Source organism: Hyperolius riggenbachi, chromosome 9 (assembly GCF_040937935.1).
Source record: "Hyperolius riggenbachi isolate aHypRig1 chromosome 9, aHypRig1.pri, whole genome shotgun sequence".
NCBI classification, from domain to species: Eukaryota; Metazoa; Chordata; class Amphibia; order Anura; family Hyperoliidae; genus Hyperolius; species Hyperolius riggenbachi.
The window spans coordinates 282738249-282755718 of NC_090654.1; the positions used below are offsets into that span (position 1 = coordinate 282738249).

Here is a 17470-nt window from a genome sequence, read left to right on the forward strand (position 1 = left end):
CAGCTCACCTGGCAGAACTATAGATGTCACCACCAGTGATACTTTTCAGAATGTAAATCAGGGAGAGGAAAGATTTTACAATGGGCAAACACTGACTAAATAATCTATAAATAAATTTTGTAAACAATAAGCAATTTTATTCATTATGCTATTTTCACTATAGTTCCTCTTGAAGGGGCCAGAACCGTCCCGGTACACAAATGGTTAAAATACAGCCAAATTGTTAATTTTTTTTCTGAGTATTCACTAAAGTGACTGATTTCTGTAGGATTACAGTACAACATTTATGTGTCATTTGACATCACAGAAGCGATACTTTTGTTCTCAGAATAATTAGATGGAAACGTAGCTGAGAGCTGCATAGGAGATGCTTATCCTGATGTTCTTTTATACACGCTGATCGCCGGACTGCTGGCGCACTTGCAGCTTGGCATCGTGTATCTGGGGGTGTTGCACGCCCTGGCGTTTTGCGTCAGCGTTTTAGATTATAACGTTTATTTTACTTTCACTCTGAACCAATCAGCTCCTAGCTGCGCACGTGTAATTACCTTCCCCCATTTCAGCGCAGAACCTCAGAGAGTGGCAGCACGGTTAGCCTAATTACTACGTCAGGTACAATTTGTTACATTCAATGTCAGTTTAATATCAGCCTACAAATCATGACAGGCGTCAACTGCTGTAAAGGTTTCTCACGTGCAGCGACTGCAACGCTCAGTGCGCTGTCAGCATTGCGTACACGGCTTTGTTCCGTACACCGTAACTGGGGTAGAAAATCAGAGTTTGTGAGTAATACAAGATGGGAGGAGGTGTACCAATTGTGATACAATATGTAGTGAGCGGAGGTAATAGGAAGAGTCTTACCTCGGGATAAGAAGTTAGGATTTTTATTGTTAGACACTGAAACGGAGATACACAGCTCAGATACTTTATTGACCAGAGGAAGCGGGCAGGTCCTGTGAAACGCGTTGTGTTTTTATTGCTGTCTAACAATAACAGAACCTTATCCACTTGTCATGAGGTAAGACTGTTCCTGTTACTTACCTCCACCCACTATACATTATTTCACAATTCAGGCTTCTCCTCCCATCTTGCATTGTCTCCTCCCCCTTCCCAGGGGTCACCTCTGCGACTCATGGTTAGTTTATTGAAGGAAGTAAGATCCTACTACTCCTAAAGCTATAATCGTGCAGTCATGGCCAAAATTGTTGGCACCCCAGATTTTTTTTTCCTGGAAAATCAAGTATTTCTTACAGAAAAGTATTGCAGTAACACATTTTGCTATATATGTTTATTCCCTTTGTGTGTATTGCACCAAAGCAAAAAAGGGAGGAAAAAAAACAAATTGGACATAATGCCACACAAAACTCTAAAAATGTGCTGGACAAAATTATTGGCACCCTTACAAAATTGTGGATAAATAAGATTGTTTCAAGCATGCAATACTCCTTTAAACTCACATGGGGCAAGTAACAGGTGTGGGCCTGTTACTCCATGGGACGGAGGAGGACGGGGAAAGCCTCTCCGAGATGTGTACCCCCCAGTATACAGAGTCTCTTTAGGAGAAAACACATGAGAAAAACGTAATTGCATATGGGCCCTGGTCTCTCTCATTGCAGAGTGCTGGCGGTGGGGAGCACGGCCACCAAGAGTTGTCCCAGAGTAATAGAAAGTCAGACCGGCAAAATTGGCTGCTGATATAAAAAGGTGGCTAATGATATTATTGACAAACAAAAAGTTTTACAAACAAATAAACTAAAGCCGAGAACTGATAACGTCTAAGGTGCAGTTGGGGATGCAGTGAAATATTACCCCTCAGTCCCCTAGAAGCATAGTAAGAATTTATTTACCTGCACAAAAGGCATACAATGAATTATAGCAATCTATCTGCCCAAGGAAGGCTTGGACCAGATAGATATACACTTTGGAATGAATAATAGATTATGATTATTCTGCCTACCTTGACCACCGATTGGGTCCTGACATGTAAATAATGAACTGCTGGATAATACAGTAATACATTCCTGAATACATTCATAGTTAGGTGACAGGAATATTTAATTAGGTTAGTTCGTTAGTAATAATTGTCTTTGCAATTTTTTCTGTTTAGATAAGACCCTGCCCTAACACTTGGTTAGCTTGACCAGGGCTGTGGAGTCGGTCCAAAAATCTTCCGACTCCGACTCTAACCCCTAACCAAAATGGCCCCGACTCCTCGACTCCGACTCCTTAGTCTAATATTTAACAGGGGTGTGGATTTTGTACAAAAATCACCCGACTCCGATTCCTCAGTTTACGAAACCACGACTCCGACTCCAACTCTGACTCCAGGTGCCCAAAATTGCTCCGACTCCTCGACTCCGACTCTAACTCCAACTCCACAGCCCTGAGCTTGACGACCACAGATGTAAATAACTAGATGGTACATTCATTATTTACAGAATGACGTAAACTAACACAGCTGCATATTCTATTCTCACAAAACCTTCTTGTAATATGGGGGAGGGGGACTGGACCTGCATTAGACAGCGTATAGCTTATAGGAAGGGTGGCAAAATGGTCTGCAAGCGTAAATCTTGTTAAAACACGGATGAGTCTACTTCAGGGGCTTAGTTGTGAAAGACTAAATAAAAGCTGAGATATTAAAGGAAACCAGAGATGAACGCTTTGGCACAAAATAAACACATCCCCCGATAGAGTTTACCAAATAAATCCTATAACTGGTATTTTCTCCGCTCTGGTGTATCAGTTTTTGTGTTTTTTTACTAGAACTCCATGCAAAACACAGTTCATTAGTAAAGCCTATTATTTAGCGGGCTGTGTGCTTCAGCCAATCATGCTGCATTAGTCTGAGGGGGAATAGAGAAGCAATAAAGGACAACCCAGAATGCCCTGCAACTTCCTTTGTGTGTACCAAATAAGCGTCAGGTAAACTGGGGAATGATCATTTATCAACAAGAAAAGTAATAGAGATTGTAACTTTTGGATTGCCTGGTTAGCATCCTTATTACTTGTTTACCAGACAAAAATAAAGAACTGATTTTATGCCCGACAGTTACACTTTAATCTCTATCTCTCACCTTTATACTCTCCAGGTGGTTCTGGGTCACCCTGGGCAGTCTGGGTAATTCTCTCCTGCCTCTTCCTCTTCCTGCTTGCAACTTCTCCTCTGCACCATGTAATGTAGACAATCTCATAATCCAAAAAGCAGCATAAACTCTGGGGGCTGGTGCACACCGAGCGGCTTTTTGGGCGTTTTCAGATCCGCTTGCGGCTGCGGATCTGCTTGGTCAATGTATCTCAATGGGGTGGTGCACACCAGAGTGGCAGGCGTTTTGCAGAAACGAAAAATGCCTGGGTGAGGCATTTTTTGGATTTCGGATGCGTTTCTGCCTCAATGTTAAGTATAGGAAAAACGCAAACCGCTCTGAAAAACGGCACTTCAGAGCGGTTTTGCAGGCGTTTTTGTTACAGAAGCTGTTCAGTAACAGCTTTACTGTAACAATATATGAAATCTACTATACTGAAAACCGCAGCAGCAATCCGCAAAACGCTAGCAAAACGCCTCATAAAAATAAAAAAAAGCGTTTAAAAATCTGCTAGCATTTTGCGGATCTGCTAGCGGGTTTTGGTGTGCACCAGCCCTGGAAGCGGATAATAAAGGGGCGGTGCTGTCAGAATGCGGCTCTTTCCACGCAATGTGTAATTACAGCAGAAACATTCCACCATTACGCGGGTTTCACAGTCCCTCCCGACGACTTACGCAAATCATTCTTTTATTTTTATTTTCTCGCTTGTCAGAAGAATTTAGCCGAAGGTTTTGTTAATAAACTTTTTTGTGTCTAACTACTGGATCGTGCTAATAATTCTGTCCGTAATTACATCTCAAGCAGCGTCCCCATGGCAACCGCATTCCCTCCCCCTTTAATATCTCCGCAATATTTTCCGTGGGGAAATTAAAACAAGTCCATTCGCACGTTTTGTGTTTGTGTATTACAAAAAAAAAGAATACAATGAAGACCATTTTCTCTTGATTAGGTATGGCGGCGCGGAACCCGAACGTGCGCTGGCCGCTGTTCTGACGACGCTGTAATTGCCAGGGAGGCCCTGCGACATAATTGTTCATTTATTGGCGTCTTTTTAACTGTATCGCCAGCCTCAGGAATAGACTTCGGAAATCCATGATTATTCCACCTTATTATAGGAATACCGTCCTGCTGATGTCGTCTGAAAAGTCATGCAGGCGCCTCTTATGCTCTCAGACAACAAATTCAGCTTGTATTGCCGCTGAAAGAGCAGGTCAGAAAACCCAGCCCTTTTCTCTAGATCAGGAGTCTCAAACTCGCGGCCCGCGGGCCATTTGCGGCCCTCAATACAATATTTTGTGGCCCTCGCCGGCAAAAGCTTCCTTATAGTTCGCTTCAGTGCTCCCAAGTAATCCGCCGCATCCCCGCCGCTAAACGAGGGCAGCAGAGCCCCCAAATCGCCCGGGGGGCAATCCGCCGGCATTTCCTGGAAGGGGCAGAGCTTTCAGCTTCAGCTCTGCCCCTCCTGACGTCAATCGCCGCACGGATCGCCGCTTCTCCCTGCCCCTCTCTGCGAAGGAAGAGTGAGAGGGGCGGGCAGAGGCGGCGATGCGCCCCGATTGTGAAATTCCTTATGCGGCCCAGCCTCATCCTGACTTTGCTTCCTGCGGCCCCCAGGTAAATTTAGTTTGAGACCCCTGCTCTAGATATTCCTGGATAGCATCCGTATTTGTTTACATACAGGCACATGAGGTGGTTTTACCTCTCTTCATTCTGAAGCAGGTTTTTTGTTGTACAGGACACCTGTCATGCCTCGCAGGGCTGTGGAGTCAGTACAAAAATCTTCCGACTCCAACTCCGACTCCTCAGTTTATGAAACCACCGACTCCGACTCCGAGTACCCAAAATGACTCCAACTCCTTAGTCTATTACTCACCAGGGCTGTGGATTTTGTACAAAATCATCCGACTCCGACGCCTCAGTTTATGAAATCACCAACTCCAACTCTGACTCCACAGCCCTGATGCCTCGGCTACTAATTAATATTACTATTGATTTATAAAGCACCAGTATATTCCGTGGCGCTGTACAAAATAAGAAACAAACAGGGGTACATAATAATACAGACAATGGTGTACACCTAATACACAGAATACAGAATTTGTAACAATCGATACAGAGTGCAGAATTGGTAATTACAGGTACAAAATTAACATGATGAATAAAATGTATAACAAATTCCGAGACTCAAAAGGGTGAGAGAGCCCTGCCCTTGTGAGCTTACAATCTAAAGGAATAGGGGGAACTAGAGGTAGGGTAGTATATAATAAACATACCTAGAGGCTGTGTGTTTTTAGGATATCTAGTAAGAGTACAATTTGGCCTTAGGTCAGAGGGAGAATGACCCAAGGTAGAGCATATGAGAGTTTTGAGGGAACATTTAAAGATATCAAAGGTTGGAGAGTTAAGGATGTGTTATGGAAGTGGATTCCAGAGGAGGGGCGAAGCACATGTGAAATCTTGTATATGTGAATGGGAGGAGGTCATTCTAGAGCAGATCAAACGAAGATCATGTGCCGATCTGAGATTGCGGTTGGGTTGGTATCTGGAAACTAATGAGGAGATGTACAGGGGAGAGAGATTGTGAAGAGCTCTGTAGGTGAGGGTTAAGCGTTTGTACTGCAATATAACTTTGCGGCTATGGGGAGCTGAATTTTGGTGCATGATTGTGACCCTCAGGTAAGAGATAACTGGGCATTTGGCCATTACAGAGCTGTTCTTAAATTTGGCATTGGAGCGGCGGGGGAAGCGACGAGGACAGCACTCTGATATTGAATTTGGCTACATTGTAACAGATTTATGCACCCTGGAGCTCCCCTCTAGATAAAGTAACAACCCAAAAGGCTGGGGAAGGTTATGAGGCCTTCAAAGTTCCTCCCAGTAAGCTAATCTGAAGGGGTTTCGGAAATGGGTACACAGGCCAAGTGACCAGCAGGGGTGTTGATGAAAGGTTCTTCAGCATTACTTGTGTGCTAACATGGTCTCTTTAATGCAAACCTGAAAGGGAAAAAAACGTACAATGTAATGAATTGTATGTGTAGGATAACAAATAAAACATTTGTAGCAAAGAAGAGTCTCATATTTTTATTTTCAGGTATATAGTTTTTTTTTTATAACATTGCATCATATGATCACAGTTGCAGTTTTGAAACCACTCTCTGTCTTTTAAGCTGTAAAACAAAGCAGAAATAATGACCCTTTGAACTTTCTTGTAGTAAAGCCTTATCTCATGGTGCCTCTTACTGTTACTTTGCTGTTTAAAGAGAAACTCCAACCAAGACTTGAACTTTATCCCAATCAGTAGCTGATACCCCCTTTTACATGAGAAATCTATTGCTTTTCACAAACAGACCATCAGGGGGTGCTGTATGACTGATATGGTGGTGAAACCCCTCCCACAAGAAACTGTGAGGACCGTGGTACTCCTGGCAGTTTCTTGTCTGTGAACCTTGTTGCATTGTGGGAAATAGCTGTTTACAGCTGTTTCCAACTGCCAAAACAGCTTGCAGCAGCTGCATCAACTGCCAACAGTAAAAATGTCACCATGTAATAAATGTCAGAATGTAAATCAGGGATTTAAAAGATTTTACAATGGGCAAACACTGACTAAATCATTTATACATAATTATTGTAAAAATTAAGCACTTTTTTATTACATTATTTTCATTGGAGTTCCTCTTTAAGTGCTGCAGAACAGGACTGTATTCCACCCAGTACGGAATAGCTCAAAGAAGCTCTTTTGCATAGATAACAACGGAAGTTTTGTTTAACTCTTCCTGCACTAGAAAACAAAATGAGACTCTCTTCTTTGCTACTTATGTTCTATTTCTTAGCTGTATTGCACATAAAATTCATTATCTCATCAGTTTATTTTTTGCTTCTGGAAACTCCAACCTAGAATTGAACTTTATCCCAATCAGTAGCTGATACCCCCTTTTACATGAGAAATGTATTGCTTTTCACAAACAGACCATCAGGGGGCGCTGTATGACTGATTTTGTGCTGAAACTCCTCCCACAAGAAGCTCTGGGACCGCGGTACTTTTGGCAGTTTGTTACAATGTAACAAGGTTCACAGACAGAAAATAGCTGTTTACAGCTGTCTCTAACAGCCAAAACAGCTAGGAGCAGCTACATAACCTGCCCACAGTAAAAATGTCACCATGTAATAAATGTCAGAATGTAAATCGGGGAGAGGAAAGATTTTACAATGAGCAAACACTGACTAAATCATTTATACATAATTATGGTAAAAATGAAGCACTTTTTTTACTACATTATTTTCACTGGAGTTCCTCTTTAACTCGTGAGATTCAGGGGAAGTAAATTCACGTAAAACTTTGCAAACTGCCCCGTACATTGTAATTTTATCTCATCCGGCAGTTATATTTTCTTTTTTTTGTGTGCAGGAAAAGACTTGTTCAATGCAAAAAACGACTGGAAGATTGGTGTGGTCAGGTTTCACCCGATTGACCCAAATCTTTTCATCTGTGGAGGATTCTCCCCTGCTATAAAAGCCTGGGACGTGAGGGCGAGTAAGGTGAGAGACGAGATTTCTCATTTGCTGATGGCCAACAAATGTTTTTCTCGGTGCTGTGCAGACACTCAGCTTGTTTGGGGAGGAGCTCCTGGACTTTACAATGCTTTTAAAATACTCAGACAGTCAAAACGAGACCCTGTCCTTAAAGAGTAACTGTCGGGCATAAAATAAAAAATCAATTCTTTATTTTTATCTAGTAAACAAGTAATAAGGATGCTAACCAGGCAATCAAAAAGTTAAAATCACTATTACTTTTCTTCATGATAAATGATCATTCCCCAGTTTACCTGACTCTTATTTGGTACGTTGCCGCAAAAATAAAGTTGCAGGGCATGCTGGGTTGTCCTTTTTGCTTCTGTACATTAGTTAAGTCTGAGGGGAAATAAAGAAGCAAAAAAAGACAACCCAGCATGCCCTGCAACTCTCTTTGTGCGGCAACGTACCAAATAAGGGCCCGTTCACACTTATAATCGCAGAACTCCGGCGATTACCGCCAGGTTTTGCGGGAGTGATTTTCCCGCGATTAGCGTGGAAAAATCACTGGACACTGCGGCGGTTTTGGAGTGATCGCGATTAGCGTGCTTTGCACACTAATCACGATCGCTAATCGCGGAAGGCTCGTCGCCGGAAACCCGCTGCATGCAGTGAGAACACTGCCACTCGCTACATTGTGTAGCGGTTTTTGCAGAACCGCTAGCGGTTTGCCGTGAGCGTGAATCACGCGATTCCCGCTCAGGTGAGAACGGGCCCTTAGAGTCAGGTAAACTGGGGAATTTATCATTTATAAACAAGAAAAGTAATAGAGATTTTAACGTTTGGATTGCCTGGTTAGCATCCTTATTACTTGTTTACCAGATAAAAATAAAGAATAGATTTTTTTATTTTATGCCTGACAGTTACACTTTAAAGAGGATTTTAATTAAAACACATGCAAATAAGAAGTACATTTCTCCCAGAGTAAAATGAGCCATAACTCACTTTTCTTGTATGTTGCTGTCACTTACAGTAGGTAGTAGAAATCTGACATTACTGACATTGTTGGAAGTGTCAGGACAACGGTCAGTTTAATTATGAACTTTGGTAGCCATTAAGGAGTGCCAAATGACCATAGTATGTTGAGAAATGTTTTACTCATGAAGGATTGGGTAGACAATGGGTTCATGTTGGTGTAGGTGGGGCCATCCAGGTTGGGTGTGGTGGCCTACCCTGGTGTATGTATTTATACTGTTGTATGTACATTTGCTTGCTGTTTAACACCTGAGGAAGGATGTAAATCCGAAACTGTAGTGTGTACTTGTTCCTGAATACAAGCAAAGTGATTGCAGCCAGTAGTGTGCCGCCTCTTCATTTGTTTGGATGTTCCATAAAAGAGGGATCATACTCCCACAACTAAAATTTCAGTAACTACTCTTAGTTACATAAGAGCCCTTTTCACAGCATTCCCTGTAAGTAAAAACGTATACTTTCACTGCAGAGAGCAGTACGAGATAGCTTATATCTGTCTCATCGGCAAAGGCAGAAGACACTCTTGCCTCTTTTTTAATTCTGCTCCCTCCTCCCTCTGCTGAATAAACATCGCCCTGGCAACAGCTGAGTCACTTAAAGTGGATCCGAGGTGAACTTTTACTCATTGCATAATTGTGTTCCTTTACTATTGTTTATAGGGCATTCCTCAAGCCAAATACTTTTTTGTTTTTGTTTTAATACTCTAATTCCCTATAAACTAAATAAACCACGCCCACAGGTTTTCAGAGAGCCTTGGCAGTAGCAAGGGCGCATGGGAGCTCAGTCTGGGCAGGGGGAGGAGGAGGCGTTACTAGCCATTGATTTCAGAGGCAGAGGGGAGGAGGGGGGATTAGGTTTTTTTCACAGTCTGAGTGCTGATGGTGCAGATAAGCCTGCCTCTGTGTAATGTTTACAAACAACATGGCTGCTGTAATTGTATCACTTGAATAATCAATCATATTCTATTAAAGCTGTTTGCAGCTAGATTTGCTGTGTAAACTATCTAAACTTTAGATAAGAAATATAGACAAGTTACTTGTTATAGTTCGTTTTTCATCTCGGATCCGCTTAAGCAGAAAAGGAGGGGGCATAGTGAAGACACATGCCTCAGAGAGCTTCAGCCTGCAATGATTACATTTGCCGATTACCTGGAGATAAGCAAGCCTGTACTGCTCTCTGTAGTGAAAATAAAGGTTTTTACACACAGGGAATGTGTTGGAATGCTTTCACATGTTCTTTTATGTAACTAAGAGTAGCTACTGACATTTTAATCTATATATAAAAGCAGGGGACACGAGAGAACTGATGTTAAATCAATGGTCTAGTTCATGCTTAACCTCTTGCCGACTGCTCCATGCTGATTGGCAGTGCAGCAGCTCTAGGACCGCTCCACGGCGATTGAACGGCTGGTAATGGGCTTTGCAGGAGAGTGTGCCCACTGATGCGCATGCATTTTCGCTCTGATGACGGAGCTCCGCTTCACTCTCCCAGCCGTACGGAGACTGTTAGATGGCGAAACCCTGTCTAATAGGACTGTACAGCACTGCGATCTAAGGCAGCAGACAAAGGGAGGAAGGATACCGCTCTACTCACAGGGGCGGAGACAAGGGCTGCCCAGACACAATGACAAGTAAGTGAAGGTCCTCACGATGTCCCCACAATCCAAAAATGTAATCAGGACGTATCCCAATCAGATAAGAGTACCAAGCTGACATGTTTCGAACCAGCACGGTTCTTAATCATAGCCATTGTATGGCTCACACCAACAGGATTAAATAGAGGATGGTGGGCAGAGCCAGGGGGGGTAACAAACCCACCACGCCCATTATGGGCGGGAACACTAGGGTCCGCACCCTCTAAACTGGCTGCCACACCAGCCTTTACAATTTAATATGTACATATTTAAAACCCAAAAGTGAATGAAGATAAAAGCAAAGAGAACGCACTTTAATACATAGACATACCAATATTCTACATTCTAAATTTATATGAGCAAATGACTTAATCCAAACCAAGAAACTAATGGATAACAACTATATCCGTGGGGAGGGGGGGGGGTTTAATTATTTTGTTACCAAGGCCAGATCTTATCTTGCGTTCATACCAAGAGGGGCCCTGGTCCCCAAATGGAAGATCCACAGGGCCTCTTTCTTGTGGATCATGGCTAGAATATCTCCCTGTCTTTTCGGTAGAAAAACCCTCTACCGAAAAACTGGACATATTTCCCCCATGTTCCGAGCGAAAAAGTTTCACGACATTCAAAATACTATTGGTGAGCCAGCCGGCTCCCAAATAGTATTCAGCAATCCAAGCTTTTAGGGGTCTAGTGGTACAACCCACGTATTGAATGGAACAAATGTCGCAGGTAACCAAATAAATTATATTTTTGGTATTGCAATTATTAAAATGTTTAATGGGGAAAACCTGTCCATTAGAAAGGGAGACAATAGTCTGGGTTTTGGAGTGCATGGGACAATAATGGCAAGAGGCCACTCCACATTTATATGAACCCTTAACAGTTAGCCACGTCGGGTGTCCAGAGGGGGATTTAAATAGACTGGGCGATAAAAGACTGCCCAAAGTAGGTGCCCTCCTACTCGCAAAGCTAACTCCCTCATGAAGAAGTGGCTGCAAATCTCCATCTCCATCTAAAATAGGTAGGTACTTCCTCACGATGTTAGTCACCTGATGCAACTCAACACTATACGTTGTGACGAAGACTGGTTTCTCCCTAGGGTTCTTTTTGGACCCACCCTGTCTAACTAACTGATCCCTGGGGGTGGCATTGGCTTTGGTTTTTGCCTTGTCTATGGTCCATTTCGGGTAACCCCTGGCCAACAACCATTCCTCTACTATGTCAAATTCCTGTTTTGCGCTGGCTGTGTCCGAGCAGTTCCTCCGAGCCCTAACGAATTCACCAACTGGAATTGCTCGGACAGTGTGAGTTGGATGGCAACTATTAGCACGTAAAATAGAATTACCAGCGCAAATAATCCCTGAATCCCTATCGCCCCTCAGAGTCAGATCCAAATAATCTATGCTATCCTGCTGCCACATGTGGGTGAATTGGAGATTACATCTGTTGTCATTAAGATGGGCCATGAAAGCATCAAACCCGATTGAATCACCCTTCCATATAATCAATATATCGTCAATAAATCCTCCGTACCACGCAACCCCTGTCGTCAGGCGCCCCCCATCCCCAAAGATGTGGAACTCCTCCCACCATCCCATATAGAGAGATGGGGAGAATTTGGCTCCCATGGAGGCTCCACACCTCTGAAGATAGAAGACGCCGTCAAACATAAAGCAGTGTTCTCCCCGGGTTCTTTTAGCTGGGTGCTCCACCCGGCTAGTTTTGGTGACCACCCAGCTGTTGTTGGCTCACCACCTCCTCTGCTGTAAGCAGAGTTGTGCAGAGAAGGGCCAGCCCTGCTTTCTCTCATCTCGCCCCACCCGGCTACTTTTTCATGCCACCCGGCTGGAAAAAATTTCTGGGAAGAACACTGATAAAGTAATTGCGGGCCAGGAGATATTCCACAGCAGTGTAGAGAAACACCTGGAGATCAGAAAGATACTCCGAGTATTTCTCTAGATGATATTGGAGTGCTACCAGGGCCAAATGATGGGGTATACAGGAATACAGGGATTTCACATCGACAGTAAGCCAACTCCAATTATGTTCCCAGGTCAAATTCCCCAGGCTTGCTTACAGATGTTTAGAATCCATAATGTATCCCGGTACCTAAGGATCTAAGGCAGCACTGTACTGGGGACAGCCGTGTGACACAGAAGTGATCCGCTGCGATAGGCTGACTGGGGGAGGGGGAGGGAGGTAAAATTTTTAAATAAGGAAATTTGTAAAAAAAAAATATTTATAAAAAAAATAAACAGTGGGGGAGCAATCAGACCCCACCAACAGAGAGCTCTGTTGGTGGGGGGAAAAAGGGGGGTGGGATGACACTAGTGTGCTGAGTTGTGCAGCCCTGCAGCGAGGCCTTAAAGCTGAAGTAACCCAATTTGTGAAAGAAGGCCTGGTCACTAGGGGGCTTAACACCACGGCCCTTAAGTGGTTAATTTCTCTCGCAGGAAAAAAACTAACATTCTGCATGATAATTCTGCACAATTTTGTCAGGTTTCTCTTTCAATTACATTAGTTGCTATGAAAAAACGTGCAAGTTTTTCTCTATGCAAATACACAGGTGTGCCGAAAATGCATGCAGAAAACAACACCCAGAAAACTGAAAGACAAGTGTGTCTCCTGGCTACGTTAACTGAGGACCGGTGCCCAGTAGCCCCACCCTTGTGGGGAGCCTCTGCTGTCACTGAGACAGCAGAGCGAGCTTTTGCAGCGACAGAACAGCGGCGAGGATGGGCGTGAGTGCCGGAGCGATCGTGGTTTGCCCGTAAGGGCCATGAATGTGATCGCCAAAATGCGGCATGACCTGCATTTGCGCTTTGTGGAAATTGCAATCGCTCCTGTGGAATCACCCTGATTGACTTTCATTAGCCTAGAGTTGTTGGAATTTCTGCCTCGTGCCGATGTAGGTCCCAGCCCTTAAAGAGAAACTCCGACCAAGAATTGAACTTTATCCCAATCAGTAGCTGATACCCACTTTTACATGAAAAATATAATGATTTTCACAAACAGACCATCAGGGGGCGCTGTATGACTGATTTTGTGCTGAAACCCCTCCCACAAGAGGCTCTGGTACCGTACGGTACTCTGGGCAAACTGCCACAATGTAACAATGACACACACAGGAAATGGCTGTTTATAGCTGTCTGTTAAAGCCAGAACAGCTACATAATCTGCCCACAGTAACAATGTCACCATGTAATACATGTCAGAATGTGAATCTGGGAGAGGAAAGATTTTACAATGAGCAAACTCTGACTAAATCATGTATACATAATTATTGTAAAAATTAAGCACCTTTTTATATTAAATTATTTTCACTGGAGTTCCTCTTTAAAGGACCACTATCGCGAAAAAAGTAGGCAGTTAAAATCCGACAGAACTGACAGGTTTTGGGCCAGTCCATCTCCTCCTGGGGGATTCTCAGGGTTTTCTTTGTTTTCAACAGCATTTCCTGAACAGCAGTTTAACTGCCAAAATAGTAACATACCAGCCAGCCTCCCTACTCTCTCACACACTATTCTGTCAGTTACACTTTGCAACTGCTGTTCAGGAAATGCTGTTTAAAACAAATAAATCTCTGAGAATCCCCCATGAGAAGATGGACTGGCTGGTTCTGTCAGATTTTAATTGCCTAGTTTTTTTTCATGATAATGGTCCTTTAAAGGGGTTCTTTCATGAATGAGGAAAAAAATAATCATGAATCGGACATGTCAGATTGAATCAAAATGAATCGAATCATATTGAATCGAATCTGACAAAGAATCATATGGTGTAGATGGGACTGATTCTCCCAGCAGCTTATGACTCTTTTCACAAACGAGTCTCTACACCGGCCTCTGGTTGTGTTGCCTCAATGGCGGACATGCTGGGAGCTGTAGTGCATCAATCAGGGGTATGCTGGGTGCTGTGGTGCCATGCTGGGTACTTTGATGCCTTTATGGAGGCATGCAGGGAGTTGTGGTTCTTCTACCGGGGCATGCTGGGAGTTGTTGAATGGGAGGTCCGTGAGAGCATGGGAGGGGGTCCACTAGAAGATCAGGGAATGTTAGGGGGAACTGCCAGATAACCTGGCGGCAGTGACACTGCCTATTAATCCGATAGGCTGAATTTTTTTTTTTTTTTTTTTTTTTTTTTTTTTTTTTTTTTTTGCATTAATGGAGAGGGAACTTCATCCAACATTTTGCTGGGCAGGCCTACTTAGACTGCTGTTAAATTCATGTAAATTTGGGGCCAGCCATGGCCACACCCAAGATAATTGCTACCCCTTTCTTTGGCACCGTAATGTCTGAATACCGTTTTGGACTCATAATGAAATTTTTGCATTTTTTTCAGACAATGACACCTTTGATGAGTCCGCCCACCCTGCGCAAAAGCTCAAAAATATTGGGAGGTTTATCAGCTGGTAGTGAACAACTTCCATAAAATGTATGTACCCCGGAGGGACATAAGTGTTGATGAAAGCCTGATGGCCTACAAGGGGAGGCTGACCTGGATTCATTTGTAAGACGGGCCCGCTTTGGTGTGGCTTGGCTCCACCCATGGCCACACCCACATTCTGGTGCATGGCCATACCCATTTTCCGGCTAGAGTGCTCAAAAGTGCCCCGGATCTCTTCAGATCCTAGTAACGCCCTTGGGGGGGCCCCATGCTATCATTTTTGCAGGGGTGCCCTATTAAGTCTAGTTACACCTCTGCAGTGAAGTGCTAATACTTCCGACCTGCATTCAGTAATCCTGTAGGTTTAGGACAGTCACTCCCCCCTCCGTTGTTGTGGAACTGATAGCCGGCCGCATGGAACTTGCGCCCCAGCAGAACGCACACGCTGTCGCAGAACGTATAGATTTTTTCCTATGCACATCGATTTTACAAACATCTCCCCCTTCGCTCCTGACACAGAGAAGGCGTTGCCATGGATTCAGATGATTATTCTTTTGTAATGCTGTGGTGAATGGAAAACTTCCATGCGGAAATTTTGTTGGCTTCAGAGAGATGGAGACAACAGAAAAGCCGTCCTCAGTAACGATCAGTGGCTGTCCGTATCCCATAGAGGTGTAGCTAAAGAATACAGAAGAAAACAGAGGAATACACCCGGTATCTGGTGTATTAACTCACTGTGCTATAAATATAATTGTGTACGTATACTCACCTACTCCCAGGTGCCAGAATGTCAGGCAACCACTTCTAACGCTCCAAGGGTAGAATCTTAGGACCGCCCTCCTACTCATTGCAACCAAAAAGTAAGGTTCATCTCCTGGTGTCACCCCTAATTTTGATACTAACAAAGGTATGTGTGTTCCCACTGAAGGGAGTAGGTTGTATCTCACCTGGAAACTCAAATTCTCCTGAACTCCACACTTCACACGGGAGCAGGACGGGGTCACAGGGAGGTCACTTGTGCAGCTAGGTGTGCTTCATGGCTCCAATCAGTGGCGTAGGGGCCACGGTCGCAGCAGGGCCCATGTTGCCCTCCTGAAGAGCGCAGCGGCAGTGGGGAAGAATAGAGTAAGCACTCACACTCACCTCTTACAGGTTCCAGGCTCCGGAGCTCCCATCTGTCCACTCTGCACCACCGCTGCTCCTTACTTCCTGCTTCTCAGTTTGGGCCCTAGTGCCCGATCTGAAAAGCAGGAAGTACAGAGGGGTGGTGGCGCAGATTGGACAACCCCTGGATACTGTAAGAGGTGAGTGTAAGTGCTCACTCTAATCTTTCCCACTGCCCTATGTAAAACTGTGGGGGAAGGGGGAGTGGATTGTGAAGAAATGGGGCACAACTATCTTACAGAGGGGGGCACATCTAGCTACCCTACTGCGGTGGGGGTGGGGCTTGTCTAGCTACCATACTGGAGTGGGGGGGGGGGGGGGTGGTGAGGGAGGGGGGCTCATCTAGCTAGTGGTAGGGGGCTGTCCAAATTCCACATCAGGGCCCGAAAGTTATAACTACGCCACTGGTTCCAAAGCTTCTTCCTTCTTAGCCGTAAGATGGGAGCATTGGAGTCACGTGAATGGCACGTAAGTGACCTCCTCATGACCCTGTCCACGTGCTGGGGGGCTGCAGTCCGGTGTTCAGGAGAATTCAAACACCAACACTACAAGTAACCTCTTAAAAGTAGATATCTCACTAATATTATAAATGTAAAAGTGCATGTTTGTTACTCAATCACGCAGCAATGGCTGAACGGACTTGAATGAAATTTGGCACACATAGTACATTACCAGGAGTAACATACAGGATACTTTTTATTCCCAAAACCAAAAAGTGGGCGGAGAAAAATACAAATTTCACTGGGAAAATATAAACTGCAGCCATTCTTACACTGTTAATGGCAGGGTTCTCACACTTTGCCCAGATGGTCACTGGCTGACTGGGATTGATATTCAGAAAAGAGGGTGGAGCCTAAAAAAGCCAATCAAAATTCACCTATTGATTTTCAGGGGGAATATTTAATTGCTGCCAGTCTTGCACTGTTAATGGTACAAGCCTCAAACTTGGTACAGTTGGTCATTGGTCAATCCAACCTGGTACACCTTGTACAGTTGGTCATTGGATGACTGGGGTTCAAATTCAGGAAAGGGGGTGGAGCCACTGCCAATCAGACATAGAAAAGAAAAAGGAAATGATGTCTGGCACTGTAGTTTAATTTTCAGCAGCAAGTGTACAACAGTAGTATACAAACATCCATACAGGGTATGTGACACAAGATGTGGTACTTATCGTGCTGGTTGCTGGAGGTGGGAGGCACTGTGGGCGCCAGTGGGTGCACGGCCGTGCACCCACTGGCGCCCACAGTGCCTCCCACCTCCAGCAACCAGCACGATAAGTACCACATCTTGTGTCACATACCCTGTATGGATGTTTGTATACTACTGTTGTACACTTGCTGCTGAAAATTAAACTACAGTGCCAGACATCATTTCCTTTTTCTTTTCTACGTTTGATGCCATGTTTCCAACACTGTCTTGAGCACGCAGTTTTTGCTGAAGTTTGCCCATCTATACAGCTGATCATACTGTCATCACGGTTCATTCTGAGTGCCGGCCCACCTCTTTTCAAGTTGTCCCACTGCCAATCAGATTTGTTTAATTTCAATGCAAATTATTGATGCCAAAAACCGCAAAGCTCTCAAACTTGATCACTTAGTGTTTGTGTGTTGGGGTTAGAAAAAGTGGACGGAGCCAACACCAGCCAAATACATAACCGGGT

General features: G+C 44.1%; 1 protein-coding gene across 5 annotated transcripts in view; it reads left to right on the forward strand.

Moving 5' to 3' along the window:
- WDR25 (WD repeat domain 25) overlaps positions 1-17470 on the forward strand; it is a 165425-nt gene that overhangs the window by 92101 nt on the left and 55854 nt on the right. For all 5 annotated transcript variants that reach the window (XM_068254701.1, XM_068254699.1, XM_068254698.1 and 2 more), the window contains exon 4: positions 7492-7622. In XM_068254701.1, the coding sequence (XP_068110802.1) occupies positions 7492-7622 (131 nt within the window). The remainder of the gene's footprint in view (positions 1-7491; positions 7623-17470) is intronic.